General features: G+C 42.1%; 1 protein-coding gene across 1 annotated transcript; it reads left to right on the top strand.

The window, feature by feature from the left end:
* The first annotated feature begins 245 nt into the window (after positions 1 to 245).
* LOC148035616 (uncharacterized) lies at positions 246 to 6,832 on the top strand. Its single transcript, XM_087677582.1, has 5 exons — positions 246 to 1,161; positions 1,365 to 1,447; positions 1,518 to 1,627; positions 1,733 to 2,525; positions 2,771 to 6,832. Exons 1-5 carry the CDS (start codon positions 573 to 575, stop codon positions 4,940 to 4,942), a joined length of 3,747 nt encoding a protein of 1,248 aa, XP_087533708.1. The 5' UTR covers positions 246 to 572; the 3' UTR covers positions 4,943 to 6,832.
* Positions 6,833 to 15,176: the final 8,344 nt, after the last annotated feature.

The raw sequence follows: 15,176 nt of genomic DNA, 5'->3' as shown, positions 1-15,176 counted from the left end.
GGGACATGATCAAGATGATTTTTTCTACAAGCTTTGAAAGAGGTAGTCAGGCAGCAGAACAATTAACCATTTGATGTGGCATATTCTTGGACGAAATGTCATATATGGTCATCATGTGGGCGGGGGCTGGGGCCTTCATAAGACATTGGAATATGGAAAAACGACTCGAAAGGGGAAAAGGCGGTAAGGTGAAATGGGCTAAAAGAAAACGTGTCTCTTTCGTTTAGTTCTTTTGGCTACTCAGTTCACAGAACACTCCCTCTCTTTGTTTTTTTGCGACTCTAGGGTTTCCATCGCCACTCTCTCTCTCACGCGCACGCACACACACACACAACAACAGCGAGAGAGACTTGCTCTTCCGCCATCGCCCGACAGCAGAGGGCCAGAGTTCCGCCGCCTGGGCTCCGTCTCCTCGGTCGTCACCTTTTTATGGCCTCCTGATGGTCATCCCTCCCCTCGTCGCCATAGCCAGTCCGAGGGAGCTTCTCACCGGGGTTCTTCCTGCCCCCGTTTTTCGCCGGTCCTTGTCTTCTGCGGCCCTCAACAAACCTCAGGCTGCGGCGTGAGGCTCCATGGCCTCTCACCGTCAGTCTCCCTGCACACCGTTCCCTGGCCACACGGCATCAAGGGGAACTTCCTCTATAGCTCGATGTGCAGGCAATGGATGGGGTAGAAATGAAGGTGGAGCAGGGGCGAATTCAGAGTTTTTCCTAAGAAACGGTTCAGTCCGAGAGGATGGCAAGGACATGGTGGATTCAGGGGGTTTTGCGAGGAATCGCTCTGTCCAAGAGGATGGGGCAGGAGCCTATGCAGATGTAAGGGCAGTGGCCTACGGAGATGGACAGGCTGGAGCATATGGAGGCGGAAGAAGGGTTGGAGCCTATGGAGATGGAAGGGGATCCTACGATGGAGGCACAGGTGGCAAGATCAGGTCCTCCCGAAGAGCTACTGTGATGAATAACAGGAAGAAGACACCCTATGATCGTCCTGCTACTGGCCGCCATGCAACGCCTGGAGGCTCATCTGCCTCTCCTCCCCGATCAATTGCCTCTCGGTTTGTTGATTCGGCTTCTCGCCTGATATCCTCCTCAGCCTCTTACCTGTTTGCGTCTTTGTTCAAGTACAGACCGGTTGCTATTGCCAATGGTAGCAGTCATGCAGGTGCAGAGTTTCTCCCTGTTTTTTGTGCTACGTTACTTGGATTTCTGCATGACTTCTTACTGAATTGGGGAAAATGTCTGAATTGACTGACCAGTCAGTCTTAATCTTCTGCTGCTTTGACTTCTTTACCTGCCTTGAAGTCAACCTGAATTTATCTGCGAATTACTGTATGTATGTGACATTCTTTCTTTGCCAAAGTACAGAAGATGGAGTTTTAAAAGAGGACGGGGAAGGGGCAGAAAATGATGAACATAAAGAGTCTGTAGATCCTACTTTTGAGCATAATGTAAGTGAAGTTGTTAAGTTCAAACTATCTTCCTGCAATCAAGTTACTGTTGATTCACGAGTTTTTGCAGGACAACAATGGCGAAGACCATTCACGACCTGAAAAAATTTCTCGAATGGAGATAACTGAGCTGGACCTTGCTCAGGTAGAAGGTATACTTAAGCAACAGACTTGGTCCAGGTAATACTGGAATTGCTTCTTAGTATGTTGGCAATGTTTAGCAGAGTTATGCCATTGTTATTGACAAACCTTGCGTTTGGTTTTAATATTTTATGGTGCTTTCAGGGAGCAGGTTGATCGACTGACCGATATCTTACGGTCTCGAGTGTGTGAAAATGATGCAGTGGGCACAAGCTCAAAAGCTCAAAGAGAGCCAGAGAACCAGAAGAATTTAGGGGATGGTTCATCTCCTGTTCAAGTTGCTAAGGCGTATATGGATAAGCAGGGATCAAAGCCTGCCATAGCAAGTTCGATCCGGACCTCAATCCAAGCTACAGCCCGTCATCCTAACCGAGTACTTGGATTTGATTTATCACCTGGATTGGGCCTTTTGGAAGATAGGACTAAAGCTTCTGTGAAAAGTTGGATACACGACCCTGTGAGAGGTCGAAAGAGAGATTCTGTTTTAGATGATGATCTGTGGTCAGTTAGGAGAGTTCGTCAAAAGACAATGATGTTAACAAGTACGGGATCTCCTTACACAAGGCAAACAGCAGCAGTGAAGGGACTTCAAACATTGACCTCCCCTCCTCTGCAATCCAAAGAGACAGCTCGTAAGATAATGGAAACTTTGGAGATCCTTAGTCCATCTCCGAAGGGAAAATCCGTGGAAGGAGAGTCCCACTTTGCAACAAGACATCTTGAGCAGGTTCCAGAAACATCGAAGTCTGGAGAGACCACGAGATTGCAAGTGGAGCCTCCTCTGGCGATAAAGCCTGTTGAACCAGCTTCTTTGAGTGGCAAGTCAGCACCTGAAGCCCCAGTCTCTATTGCTCCTGAATCTTCAGAAGGGACTCCTGGATCCCCCACTATTATACCACAAAGGACCAAGGGATTTCGTATGAGTGCTCTGTTTGAGGTGAGTTTATATTGATTAGTAAGATAGTACACAGTTGCAAGGCATAATCTTAGTGACTTTCTATGAAGTTAATTTTTACATGGATGTTGATATTTGCATGGATTGTGTCTCAAGCTTGGAAAAATGCATTTTTAAATTCCTGGATCTATTTTTGGGAATACTGAAGAGATGGCAATGAGGATGGTCTGAACTTTGAAATATGCAGTTCCAGGTTCAATTTATAAATTGCCCTGTGGTTTCTGCAGGAAACAAACTCAGATGAGGAATCTTGGGCACCTCTACGTGCAAGCGATGTGGGCCAGACTGCAGCAATTTTGAAGGGGGAAGCACATGTGTCTGCTGTGAAGCCTCTTTTAGAATCTTCTTCCATTGGTGTGTCTCGCACTTCTATTGGCACAGCTATTGCTTCTGATTCTGCAGCAAAGCATCTGCTGCCAAGCAAACCTGTTGATGTGTCTACAGGCTTGCCTACTTTTACCAACAAACCTTCTAATTTACCCTTACTGGCAACATCAATGGCCGCCTCTGACTCAGTTGTGTCATCCACATCTGCCACTACGTCTGCAACTTTTCCACCTGTCCTGGCCTCATCAGCTTCTTCAATTTTTTCTTTTCCAACTGTTGTGACTGAAACAAAAGCTGCACTTGTACAATCTCCAGGATTACCAATGTTCTCAACTATTGATGCCAAAGGATCTCCAGTTTCAAGCAGGGTACCCACAGCAGGTCCAACACTTGGGTCTACACAGGCAGCAGCATGTATAGGCTTAGCAGAAATCTCCGCACCAGCAATATCATTATTCTCCTCACAACCAGTGTCAGAATCTACTGTGGCATCTACAATAGAAGCAACAGTGGATTTGGCACCAGCTTCGACTGCAGTATTGGCACCAGCACTAGGAGTGGCATCATCAGCAGCACTGGCACCAGCACTGGTCCCAGCACTAGCTTTGGCAGTGGCACCAGTATCAGTGTCAGGATCAGAACCAGTGTCAGCAGCCTTATTGCAAGGGGCATCAACATCAACATCAACGTTAACCATTTTGGCTTCTGCACAAACAGTGACTACACTCGCATCAGAAACACCTACAGCCACAATCTCTTCATGTACAGTACCCATTCCTGTGGTTGCACTTGTAACTAGTGGTAAATCTATAGAATCGACACCTAATCGTATTACTGTGGAAGGATCTTATCACGACCGTAATGGTGTCACAATGGCAACTGAAAGTTCAGGTGGTGAGAAGCTTGGGGAGTTGGAAACAATGTCTACAGAGCCTATGTCAGAAGAGCCAGATGCTCCTACTGTATCATCTCCCCCTGTTGCTTTCCAGTTTGGATCAGTACCTACTGCTGCACCAACATCTATGTTTTCATTTGGTGTAGGCAGTACATCATCAATTCCTTCCTCCATGCTCTCATTCGCTAGTGGGCCTACATCCTCCTCCTCAGTGGTCCCTTTCACTAGCCAGGCAGGCAGTGCTACTGGACAGACTTTCAATTTTGGATCAACATCTACTCTGTCACCAGCAAATCCATTTTCTTCTGCTGCTACTTTCTCATTTACTGCATCTTCTACTGGAGCTTCTTCATCTGCTTTTGGGACTGTATCCTCTGCTCCACCCACCTTTCCAGGGACATCAGCTACACAGTCCACATTCTCATTTGGGGCACTTGCAACTTCAACCACGTCATCTAGCATAACACCATCGCCACAGTTTGGATTTGGACCCACCAGTCCATTTGGGAACACTGGAGCAGCAAGTGCCTCTTTTACATTTCCATCAGCACCTTCAAATGTCTCCTCTCCAGCTCCATTCTCTTTTGGTGCAGGTACCAACCAGTCATCCTCTTCTGGCTCCTCATTTTCTCAGCCATTCACATTTGGTGCACAGCCCCCAGCCAATCCTTTTTCTTCTTCTGGACCTACATTTTCATTTTCATCAGGCTCCCCAGGTTCTGCAGCATCAACGTTCTCATTTGGTTCAAGTGCTCCTGCTGCTACACCATCACCTACTTTCTCATTTGGAGTACAGTCAGGGACATCATTTGCAGGCCAAACAGGTCACACACCTGCCGGTCAGCCTTTTACATTTGGTGGGCAGCAGCCTGCTGCCTCACCTACTGGGCCAGCTTTTGGTGCTCCAGCATTCAGTAATCAACCCCCCCAAGTTGCTGCACAGCCTTTTGGTAGCCAGACATTTAATGCATCCTCCACTGGTCAACCTTTCACCTTTGGAGGGCAACCTAGTCCGCCATCACAGAATCCTTTTCAAGCAACAGGTACATCAACTAGCTTCTCGCAGCCTGGGTTTGAGTTCAGTGGAGGGTTCGCCCTTGGTGCAACTGGTGGAGAGAAAACTGGCAGGAAGTATGTAAAACCAAAAAGAACTGGATCTGCTAAGAGGGGCAAGTAGCTTTCGCTGATGGCATCTAAATCATAATCAACACTCCAGAGTAATGTGGATATCTGAGTGTTAAGGAATTCAAGCTACCAATGCTTCAGTTGTTAGTGCAAGATGGCCCGTGAGTTGCCTCCTCCAGACTTGGCTTTTGTGAGCATGGGCACAGGGTTACATGCGACTTACAAACAGGTTGAGAAAACAGACGTATACTCTTAAAGCCACCTACTATAACTGTGTTTAGCAGCTTGTAGTAATAGGGAGTCATTTTTGGTAGTTCCTTGAGATAAGAGAGTTGAACAGTTTAAACTTGTTCCAGGTTTGGCGGATTCATACCAGTTTGTGCTATGAATTGATTCAGTTGTCTATTGTTGCTCACTCTTAGATCTTCTACATTAGTCAGTCTTGATTGTTGATTGTCTGGTAAAATATTCATCTCAGTTTTTCTGAGATCGTCACTATCACAGTGCATATGGCACATCTGACTGGGCATGGGGCTGTCACTCACATGGGCACGAAGCCAAAGGTGGTGAATTGAAGTGTAGATCTTGAGATGTCCAGCCAAAGGTGGTAAATTGAACTGTGGATCTAGAGGTCCTGACTGGATATGTCCAGCCAAGTGCGTAAAGCCAGATGGGCTGCTAAGGATGGCCATATGAAGAACCGGGCAGCCTGCCTTTGAAACAACCATTTCCAGGGAGCCGACAATTATCATGTGATCATGGGAAGGCTGGAAAGCTTGACAGGACCAGTGTGACCAAGGTCCAAAGCAATGACCAAATAAAGTCTGTGATTGGTGATGTGGGTCAATTGAAACCTGGCAGGTTCCAGAAGCCCATGTATCAGGGTTACTAGGTGCCTCTGAGCTAGCCAAGCATCAAGTATCAAGTATCAAGTTGGGCCCTTTCACTTATGCTTGATACTCATGATTATGATCGAGTTCAACTCTGTGGCTGGTCAGCAGACTTTCTTCCAAAGTTCTACTGCTCCTTCGTGTATATTGGACTAGTGATTGTGGTATGCACAAGAGATGGCAGTAAGAGTGCGTGGCAGATCTTCCACTCAGCAGATATCTGTGTTACTAAGCTGCAACTAAGAAGTTTGCAGATCTGTAAGGATGGGCAGCTCATGGGACTGCCAGTTCAGGCAATGGTTCTTTGGCATCTTCAATCTGCCCCCTTTTACTGCTGTCTTTTATACTTTTTGAGGGACTTTCTTCTGCCGTTGTACTGTGTTGGCATTTAGTTGAGGCTTTACAATTAGCATCAGTGCCAGCATCTGATGATCAGTGAAAAATCAAAATCAACCAAAGACCAACATTGGACTTCACAGAAATTAAGTTTTTTTGTTGAAAGGCCCACCCTGTCTTATTTTCAGTGTTTGCTTTTATTCCATAAACTTGGTTATGGAATGAAGCAACTTGACTATCTTTAAAACAACTCTCTGTTTTCGTAAGTGAAAGGCTACATTACCAAGTATTTCAGACTAAGCACACTGGATAATAACATTGGGAGAAGTCTCTCTCCCCTTCCCAATCATAACTCTATTCCTAATGGACCATATATGATTCATTGACACATGGTGTATGGTGATCCATAGTTTGAGGCTTTCATCCAGTGCTCCTCTATCCTAGACCACTGTGGAAAGTGTTGTTTCAGTTTGTGTTATAAGCTTCTAGCATCCTCTCAATTCTACAGGTCAATGATTCTGTCCCATTGACATGTGAGCTCCATTGATTTTCTTCAACTTGCTTATTCTGCCTTCTGTAGGTAAACTTTCTAGTAGTCAGTCTCAGTAGTATCAAGTTTTAGGTTTTAGCTGGGGTAGCATCCCACAATTTGCTTGCTCTTCTTTTCAATGTTTGTAAAGAAGTTTGTGGACCTAAGTTCTTGCAGTTTTCTTTTACCTTCCATAGCCATGGTTGTTTGCTTTGTAGCTATACCATGTTGTTGCTAGAGAAATCTATATAGGGGTGGCTTTGAGCCTCGCTTTGTTTCGACTTTAGGAGTGATTCTTTATACTTAGTGGTGGGTGACCCTTACATGGGCGGCATCTTGGGGTGTTATGTTATATCATTTTTTTCATTGAATAATACAAGAATATACCTTGCTCTCACATATCATGTTATCTTTTTGTGTCGTGTTAGAGAGTGATTTAGTGTAGATGCATTACACTTGGCATTAAAGTAACTCTTGTTTGGAGTGCTCATAGAAGCAAGAGAGAAGATCCATTGCCTTGATATTGTGTTGCGACAATCCATGTCATGACACTCATCACATTGCTTCACATTGCGACGTCCACAAGTGTAAGGATCGTTGTGTGACGACAGCAAGGAGATGCGGTTTTCCACAACATGGAGGATAACAAAGAGAATGCATCCATCTTGGTGCTTAAGGAGAGGAAGAAGAGTCTTGATCATGAATGGAGAGAAGCTCAAGAAGAGAAAGTAGTTGAATTAGAGAGCTAGTTAGAGGATATGCTAGGCTTGTTAGAGTCAATTTGAAAGAACATGTAAATGAAGGAGAAAGAAGAGGAAAATAAAAGAAAGATTAAAGAGCGAGCAAGGATACAAGGAGTGGCTTATACAACAATAGGAGGAGGAGAAGAGGTGTAAACTAGAGGAGGAGGTAGAAAGATTGGTAGATTGATTAGTTAGGGAGGAAACATTTAGGATGAGTCAATTTGAAAGAACATGTAAATGAAGGAGAAAGAAGAGGAAAATAAAAGAAAGATTAAAGAGCGAGCAAGGATACAAGGAGTGGCTTATACAACAATAGGAGGAGAAGAGGTGTAAACTAGAAGAGGAGGTAGAAAGATTGGCAGATTGATTAGCTAGGGAGGAAACATTTAGGATGAGTTAAGATGTGAAGAAAGACAAGAAGGAATAGGAGACAATAAGAAGGATAAGAAAAAAGACGAGAAAGCAATAAGGATGGATAAGAGAGTGAAACCTCAGAAGATGACTACTACAAGTTGAAGATGCCTCAATCCACCTAGTACAAGGGAGAGAGAGATGAGTTGATTTTGAAAAAATGGATTGTAGAGGTAGGTAGATATTTGAAGTATGCTAGAATCATTGAAGATAGGAAGATGTAGCTAGTTGGTACTTATTAGAGCAAGAGCAAGGGTGCACTACCTTCTCATGGGAGGAACTACAAGAGGAATAGGAATCAAAGCACTTTATCTTGAAGATGGAAAAATTCAAAGTTAAGAGATGAGTGGAGAAATCTCAAGTAGACACAAGAGAAGATGAAGGAATATGTTAGCAAGTATAGATAAATGATGTTGCAACTTTCAAACATGGACATAGATACAAAGTTGCATAGATTTCTATTTGGCATGCAAGAGTGGGCTAGAAGAGATGTAGAAAGACGAGAACCAATGAGTTTTGGTAGAGGCCATTGCCAAAAGATGATGTACCAGCGAGACAATAGGGTTGCGGGGAGGAACATGGAGTGAACTCGGCAAATATGGAGAAGAGGAGAAGAGAGAAGAAAGTTTGATGAATGGAATGATGAAATTTTGAATCATGGAGTGAATGTGATACAAGGGAACAAGGGTGCTCTAGCACAAGGAAGATCATGAAGACAACCACGAACCACAATGTCCTCCTAAAGGGATGTGAGGGCAGTGGAGAGGTTGGGGAGAAGAGGTAATGGATTGAATGAATCAGTTGTAAAGAATGAGTGAGAGAGTGGCTTATAAATAGGCACAGTCAAGGGTGGCGCCCCTTTTTGGGGCTGCAAACCTTAAACACAAAAACACAACCTATGGGTGAAGGGTTTCTCAACACCCCCTCCCAAGCCCAAAAAGGGGAAGAAGAGAAGAGTGAGGTGTTGATGGAATGCTACATGCTGAAGAATGCTCATGCAGTAGGTGCCACTTGGACATTGTCCCTTGTGGGAAAATTGTTCACTTGCCTAAGTCCCTAGTACAAAGATGATGAAAACATACAATGCAGAGGAGAAATATTAGACTTTGTGTGGTGTTGAGAACCATAAGGAAATGCCCGTACTCGATCTCAGGAGTTGGCTCCATGTTGACCAAGTGACTAAGACAAGAAGAAGAGAAGGAAGAAGATGTAGAGGATCCCTAAGATCCAAGATTTCCTCCAGAAAGGTAACTTGTAGTAAATAACAGTAGACGGAGTGAACTTGAGAACTCGAAACTCAACTTCAGGAGTGAAGTCACTAGCTTTGTGTATCCATGCAAGAAGGAATATGAAGGCCTCGTCACCAGAACCTCGAGATCCTAGGTATCAATAGGTGAGATGACCACTGGAAGGAAGCCACCCCATCCAAGGGTAGAAGAAGAAAGTAAAAGGCCTCAACTAGGGTGTGCGAAGGATTGAGCGGGGGGTGGGGACAATAGTTCCCTTTGAAGTTGTAGTAGATGTAGATGCCCCCTCAGGGGGCAAAGAAAGATCATGCCCCTTTGAATCCCCCTCTACGGTAGATAGGAAATCCAAAAAATCATGGATCACGAACTCCGAAATGTTTGAGGATGAAGGAAGTGCCACTGGTTGTGCCGAAGAAGGTATTTGGGGTGGTGAAGAACTCCCAAATGTGGTCTCTCTAACTTGACTAGATGGGGTGAAGGGTGGGGCTCAGATTGAGCAATGAGTGTTCAACAGTCGTTGCTTCTCAATGGAGCAGACCGAGAAGACAAAGAAGAGGAAGGAATCAAGCAGCTAATATTTCTTGAAGGAGCGGATTGATGAGGAGACGATATCAAATAATCATTGTCTTTTGATGGAGCGGATTGTAGAACCGTGGGTTGTGGTAGCCATTGTATCTAAAAATGGGTGGATGAAGACTGCTGCTAGCATTGCGACGATCTCTAGGAGGTCGTACGCAAGTGAGGAGAGAGAGAGAGACTAAAAATGTAGGTTGCTGCAGGAGAAAACATCAAACGCAGGCAATGGAGAGAAAATTTGTTGTGACATGCTGAGGAGAGAAAATCTAATGCGACAGGCTAAGGAGAGAGAAAAACAACAGTGACAGCAAGGGAGGAGAAAATCTGATGCGACAGACTAAGGAGAGAAAATTTGTAGCCAGGTTGTAGAGAATAGTCGCCAGCAGTTTGGCTGAGCCACCAGCAGCAGGGAGGTGGAGGTGGCAACAACAGCCTTGAATGCAGGCTGGAAAGCAATAAACACAAGAGGAGGCAACTGCCAGTTAGGATGTTGATGCAGCGGAAGAAGAGAAGTGGATGTCGATAACCCACATTGGTCTTTGCCTTCACTGAGTGGAGGATTCTTATCGCTGTTTGAGTAGATCTAGCTTTGATACCATGTCAAAAGATGACGTACCAACGAGACAATAGGGTTTGCAGGGAGGAACACAGAGTGAACTCGACAAACATGGAGAAGAGAAGAGAACAGAGAAGAAACTCTGATGAATGGAATAATGAAGTTTTGAATCATGGAGTGAATGTGACATAAGGAAACAAGAATGCCGTAGCACAAGGAAGATGATGAAGACAACCACGAACCATGAACCACAATGTCCTCTTGAAGGGGTGTGAGGGTAGTGGAGAGGCTGGAGAAGAGGTGATGGACTGAATGAATCAGTCATTGGTGCGCAGATCGGATGCTATACGCTTGCGCAGTGAATGCCGAAAGGTCCCCAAGAACAATAGAACTCTACTTTTTGCACAAATTACAAGGTAAAAAGCATGAACGACAAGAGCAAGAGACCAATTGGGTGCAATCTCCCCCCATGCCTTGTGTGAGCGCTCCATAAAGCATGTATTATTCATCTTCAAGCTCAAATAATAGCCCAAATTACAAAATAGCAAGCTTTTAGCTTTTGAGTTTGCTTTAACACAAAAATAGGAATAAAGCTAATGGACAGTGCCCAAAGAGTCTGGCACGCCCAATACAATGTCCAAATAGAAATAACATAATTGTGCGCCCATGCGTATACAAAATAATAATAAATATCCGACGCCTCAATAAATAGGCGTGACAAAATATAGGCGCCATGCCTAAGGTATGCGCCCATCAAAATATAATCCATAAATCGAATACTCGCTATCCTCCAATGCTTTCCTTCACCACTGCTGCTATCTCTACACATCAACTGAAGCATTCACAATCGTTAGTAAAATCATACAATTAAACCGACAAAAGTGAATACCTAGCAGACTTCAGCTACATAAATAAATCAACTGGTTAGAAATAAATCCTAACCTTAATTTATTACGAGTGCGCACTCTAAACTCATAAACGTTTATTAATTTAATATGCATTTTGCGGAATCACCCGCTATGAAATCACCCATGTACACACTAAATTAATGAAACGCCGAAAAGGACACGCGTCCCCATCAACTTCTCGCACAAAGAATCCACTTTGTGTATGAGCCCCGGTCATCAAAGTTTACGGAATCCACTGTAAAACCTCACGGAATCCACCGTGAAATATGCCTCCTGGCATTATACCCCCGGGGTGGGATAGCAATTGACCTCAATTGCTATTAGCTCAATGTGGAGCTAACAGAGTGGGGAAAGCATTTAAGTCTAGCGTGCATCCATTGTGCTTCCTCTACAGGATGGTTCTTAAATTTAACTAGATATCTAGAATATCTTCGGCCAGTTCTAGTGGTCATAAAATCAGTATCTATGATAGCTTCTGGTTCAAGTATTTCAGTCTCTTCCTCTAACAAAGGTGGGTTTTCATAAACAGGGTGTACAAGTAATTGGCCTCTAAAGGGTCTTAATAAACTAATATGAAATGTGTTGTGAATTTTCCAATGAGGTGGTAATTCTAACTTGAATGCATTGTCATTTATTTTATGAATGATCCTAAATGGTCCATAAAATCTAGGGGCTAATTTCACAACTGGGTGTCTATCTACACTTTGTAGTCTACGTTTTTCTATTCTCAACCAAACATAGTCATCAACTTTGAAATTCATTGCTTGTCTTTTCTTATTGGCTTGTTTGGTATATGATTGCTGGGCTTTGGCAATCATATCTTTAACCTCATCAAAAATAGTATTATGCATACTAGCAATATCATCAGCACTCTGAATTCTATTTGACAAAGATGCAACAGGTGTAGATAATCTATAACCATAAATTACTTCAAACGGTGCTTTCTTTGTAGATGTGTGTGGTGTATTGTTATATGCAAACTGTAATAAATGTAAATGTGTGTCTCATGTCTGAGGTTTAGAAATAGTATATGCACGTAATAGATCTAGAATAGTGTTATTAGTGGCTTCTGTTTGTCCATTAGTTTCAGGATGAAATGTAGATGAGAAATCAATCTTTGTGCCTAGGTTAGCAAACAGAGTAATCCAAAAGTTGTTACAAAATCTAGAATCACGATCTGAAACAATAACTTTTGGCAATCCATGGTTAGTGAAAACAGTTTTCAAGAACAATTGTGCTGCTTGTGATGCTGTTAAAGTTTTCTTACATGGAATGAAATATGCTTGTTTACTAAATCTATCTACTACTGTCCAAATCATATCATGGTTAGATTTAGTATTAGGTAAACCAGTAATGAAATCCATAGAAATTTGTTCCCAAGGTTTAGATGGAATAGACAAAGGCATAAGTAATCCATACTGTTTACCATGATGTCTCTTAACTCTTTGACAAATCAAACATTCAGAAACAAAGTTAGATACATCAGTGTCCATATGCGGCCAATAAAAATCTTCAGTTAATGTACGTAAAGTAGATATGATACCTCTATGACCTTGATATGGGGGACAATGAATCGCATTCAAAACAAAAGATCGGAATGGAATTGTAACACACAATCTCTTTTCATAAAACATAAATCCATCATTATATGACAATGAATCAATAGGAATCAAGTTATTTTGAACTAATTTATTCCAATCAGCATGAAAAGTAATATCTTGATGATAAGTATCTTTCATAGCAATCAAAGAATCAAAAGATATAACATAAATATTATGAATGGCATGTCTTCTACTTAATGCATCAGCCACTATATTTTCTTTATCGGGTTGATATTGAATGATAGGATGAAAACTTTAAATAAGGGATGCCCATTTGATATGTCGGTCAGAGATTTGGGGTTGGCTAAGTAAATGTCTAATACTTTGCTGATCGGTCTTAATCATAAATTCTGAACCCATTAAGTAGTGTTTCCACTGTCTTAATGCTTGTACAACAACTAATAGTTCTTTGTCATATGTGGAATAGTTCAATTCAGAAGGTTTCAGCTTACAACTAGAATAGGCTATAGGATGATTGTCTTGCATAAGTACAGCTCCTATTCCTGATCCACTAGCATCGATCACTACTAGAAAGAATGGTCTATTAAAATCAGGCAATTGTAGGACAGGGGGATGGATTAATGCATGTTTCAATAAGTCAAAGGATTTCTGTTGATTTTCGGACCAATGATAGACAATCCCTTTCTTCAGAAGTTTAGTCAGTGGTAAAGTAAGTAATGAAAAATTACGCACAAACTTCCTATAAAAACTAGAAAGACCAAGGAATGAGCGTAACTCATGCACGTTTTTAGATACAGGCCAATTCAATATTGCATCTATTTTCTTAGGGTCAATTTTAATTGCATCAGATGATACAATATGACCTAAATACTCAATTTCTGTTTTAAAGAATTTACTCTTTTCAGGATTTGCATACAATTGATTATCTTTTAATAATTGAAAAACCAATGACAAATGCTCATAATGTTCTTTCTCATTTTGACTAAACACCAAAATATCATCAAAGAAGACAATTACACAATACTGATATTTCAAAAATATACGATTCATCATTCTACTAAACGTAGCAGGTGCATTAGTCAATCCAAATGGCATCACTAAAAATTCGTAATGACCAAACTTTGTCCTAAATGCAGTCTTGAATATGTTTGATGTATCTAGTCTCACCTGATGGTAACTAGACTTAAGGTCTATTTTACTAAATATAGCAGATCCTTGTAGTTTGTCTATAAGGTCATCAACTCTAGGAATTGGATACCTATTCTTTACAGTGATCTTATTTAAAGCTCGATAGTCAATGCACATACGATAGGTATTATTCTTTTTCTTGACTAACAGAACAGGTGCACCAAATGGAGAACTACTAGGTCTAATCAATCCTCTATTTAGTAATTCCTCAACTTGACTCTGAATTTCTTTTTGCTCTATCTGGTTATGCCTATATGGTGCTTTACAAGGTGGTTGTGTGCCAGGAATCAAATCTATCTTATGGTCTTCTGGACGTGAAGGAGGTAAACCAGGTGGTAGGTCTTCGGCAAAACAGTCCTTAAAATGTGCAAGAAATTCTTTATGCCTAGGATGCATATGATTTTCTTTTACTTGCAGTTCATTCACCCAAATGAGATAAGATTTACTACTCTTGCACAATGCACGTTTAGCTTGAGTATGCGAAAGTAGTGGAAAAACATTAGATGCATGCATACCATACAATGTAATAGGTTTTCCTTGAAAAGTAATATTCATTGAATGTGTGGAATAATCTATATCTGGGTTATGCTGGTGACGCCAAGGCATACCTAAAATAATGTCACTCGACTGTAATGGAACAACTAGAAAATTTCTTCTTTCAGTGTATTGACCAATTTGAATCTCTAAGTCTTGCACTTCCTGTGTACCATTATACCTAGTGTCTAAGAATGTTGCTTTGATGCGATAATGCGTAGGTACAGTCTGTAACTTCAATTCTTTTACTAGCTTTGCTGAAATAAAATCATGAGTACTACCGTCATCATGCAAAATAATCTTTTCCTTTCCATGCACCAAACATTTCATAGTCAATAAAGAATGTGGAGTTGGCATACCTGGTAAAGTATCCGAAGGAGTAGTAGTGTCATCCTCATCTTCTGTGAAATCAGGCATATCTTCATGTTCTTCATCATCCATTGCTCCAAGGTAATTGATGTGGGCAGGTGGCTTCTTCGAATGGCAATTTGCTGCTAGATGTCCATGCTGGTGGCATTTATAGCATACTATTGGCTTGGCTTTGGTTACATTGTTTGCAATGGCAGGAAGTCTAGGGACATTAGGATTTGGCTGTGGAATAGGCTTGGATTTTTGATTGACATTGGATGGTAATGCAGGTGGTTTTGCCCAATTTTTACGGAAAGATGATGAAGAGAATCGACCTGGATTAAATCTTCTGAAATTGGAATTGAATTGCTTAGATCCATAGTTACCATTGGCTTGGAATTGCTGTGGACGTCTGTCTCTACCTCGCAGCTTGTCTTCAGTGTCGTGAGCTAGTGAAA

The sequence above is a fragment of the Lygodium microphyllum genome, chromosome 5 (assembly GCF_053477565.2).
Source record: "Lygodium microphyllum isolate KBCC chromosome 5, Lygodium_microphyllum_v1.1.10, whole genome shotgun sequence".
In the NCBI taxonomy this organism is placed as follows: domain Eukaryota; kingdom Viridiplantae; phylum Streptophyta; class Polypodiopsida; order Schizaeales; family Lygodiaceae; genus Lygodium; species Lygodium microphyllum.
Note: the sequence above shows the minus strand (reverse complement) of the source record. Positions and strands in the feature narration are given on the sequence as shown.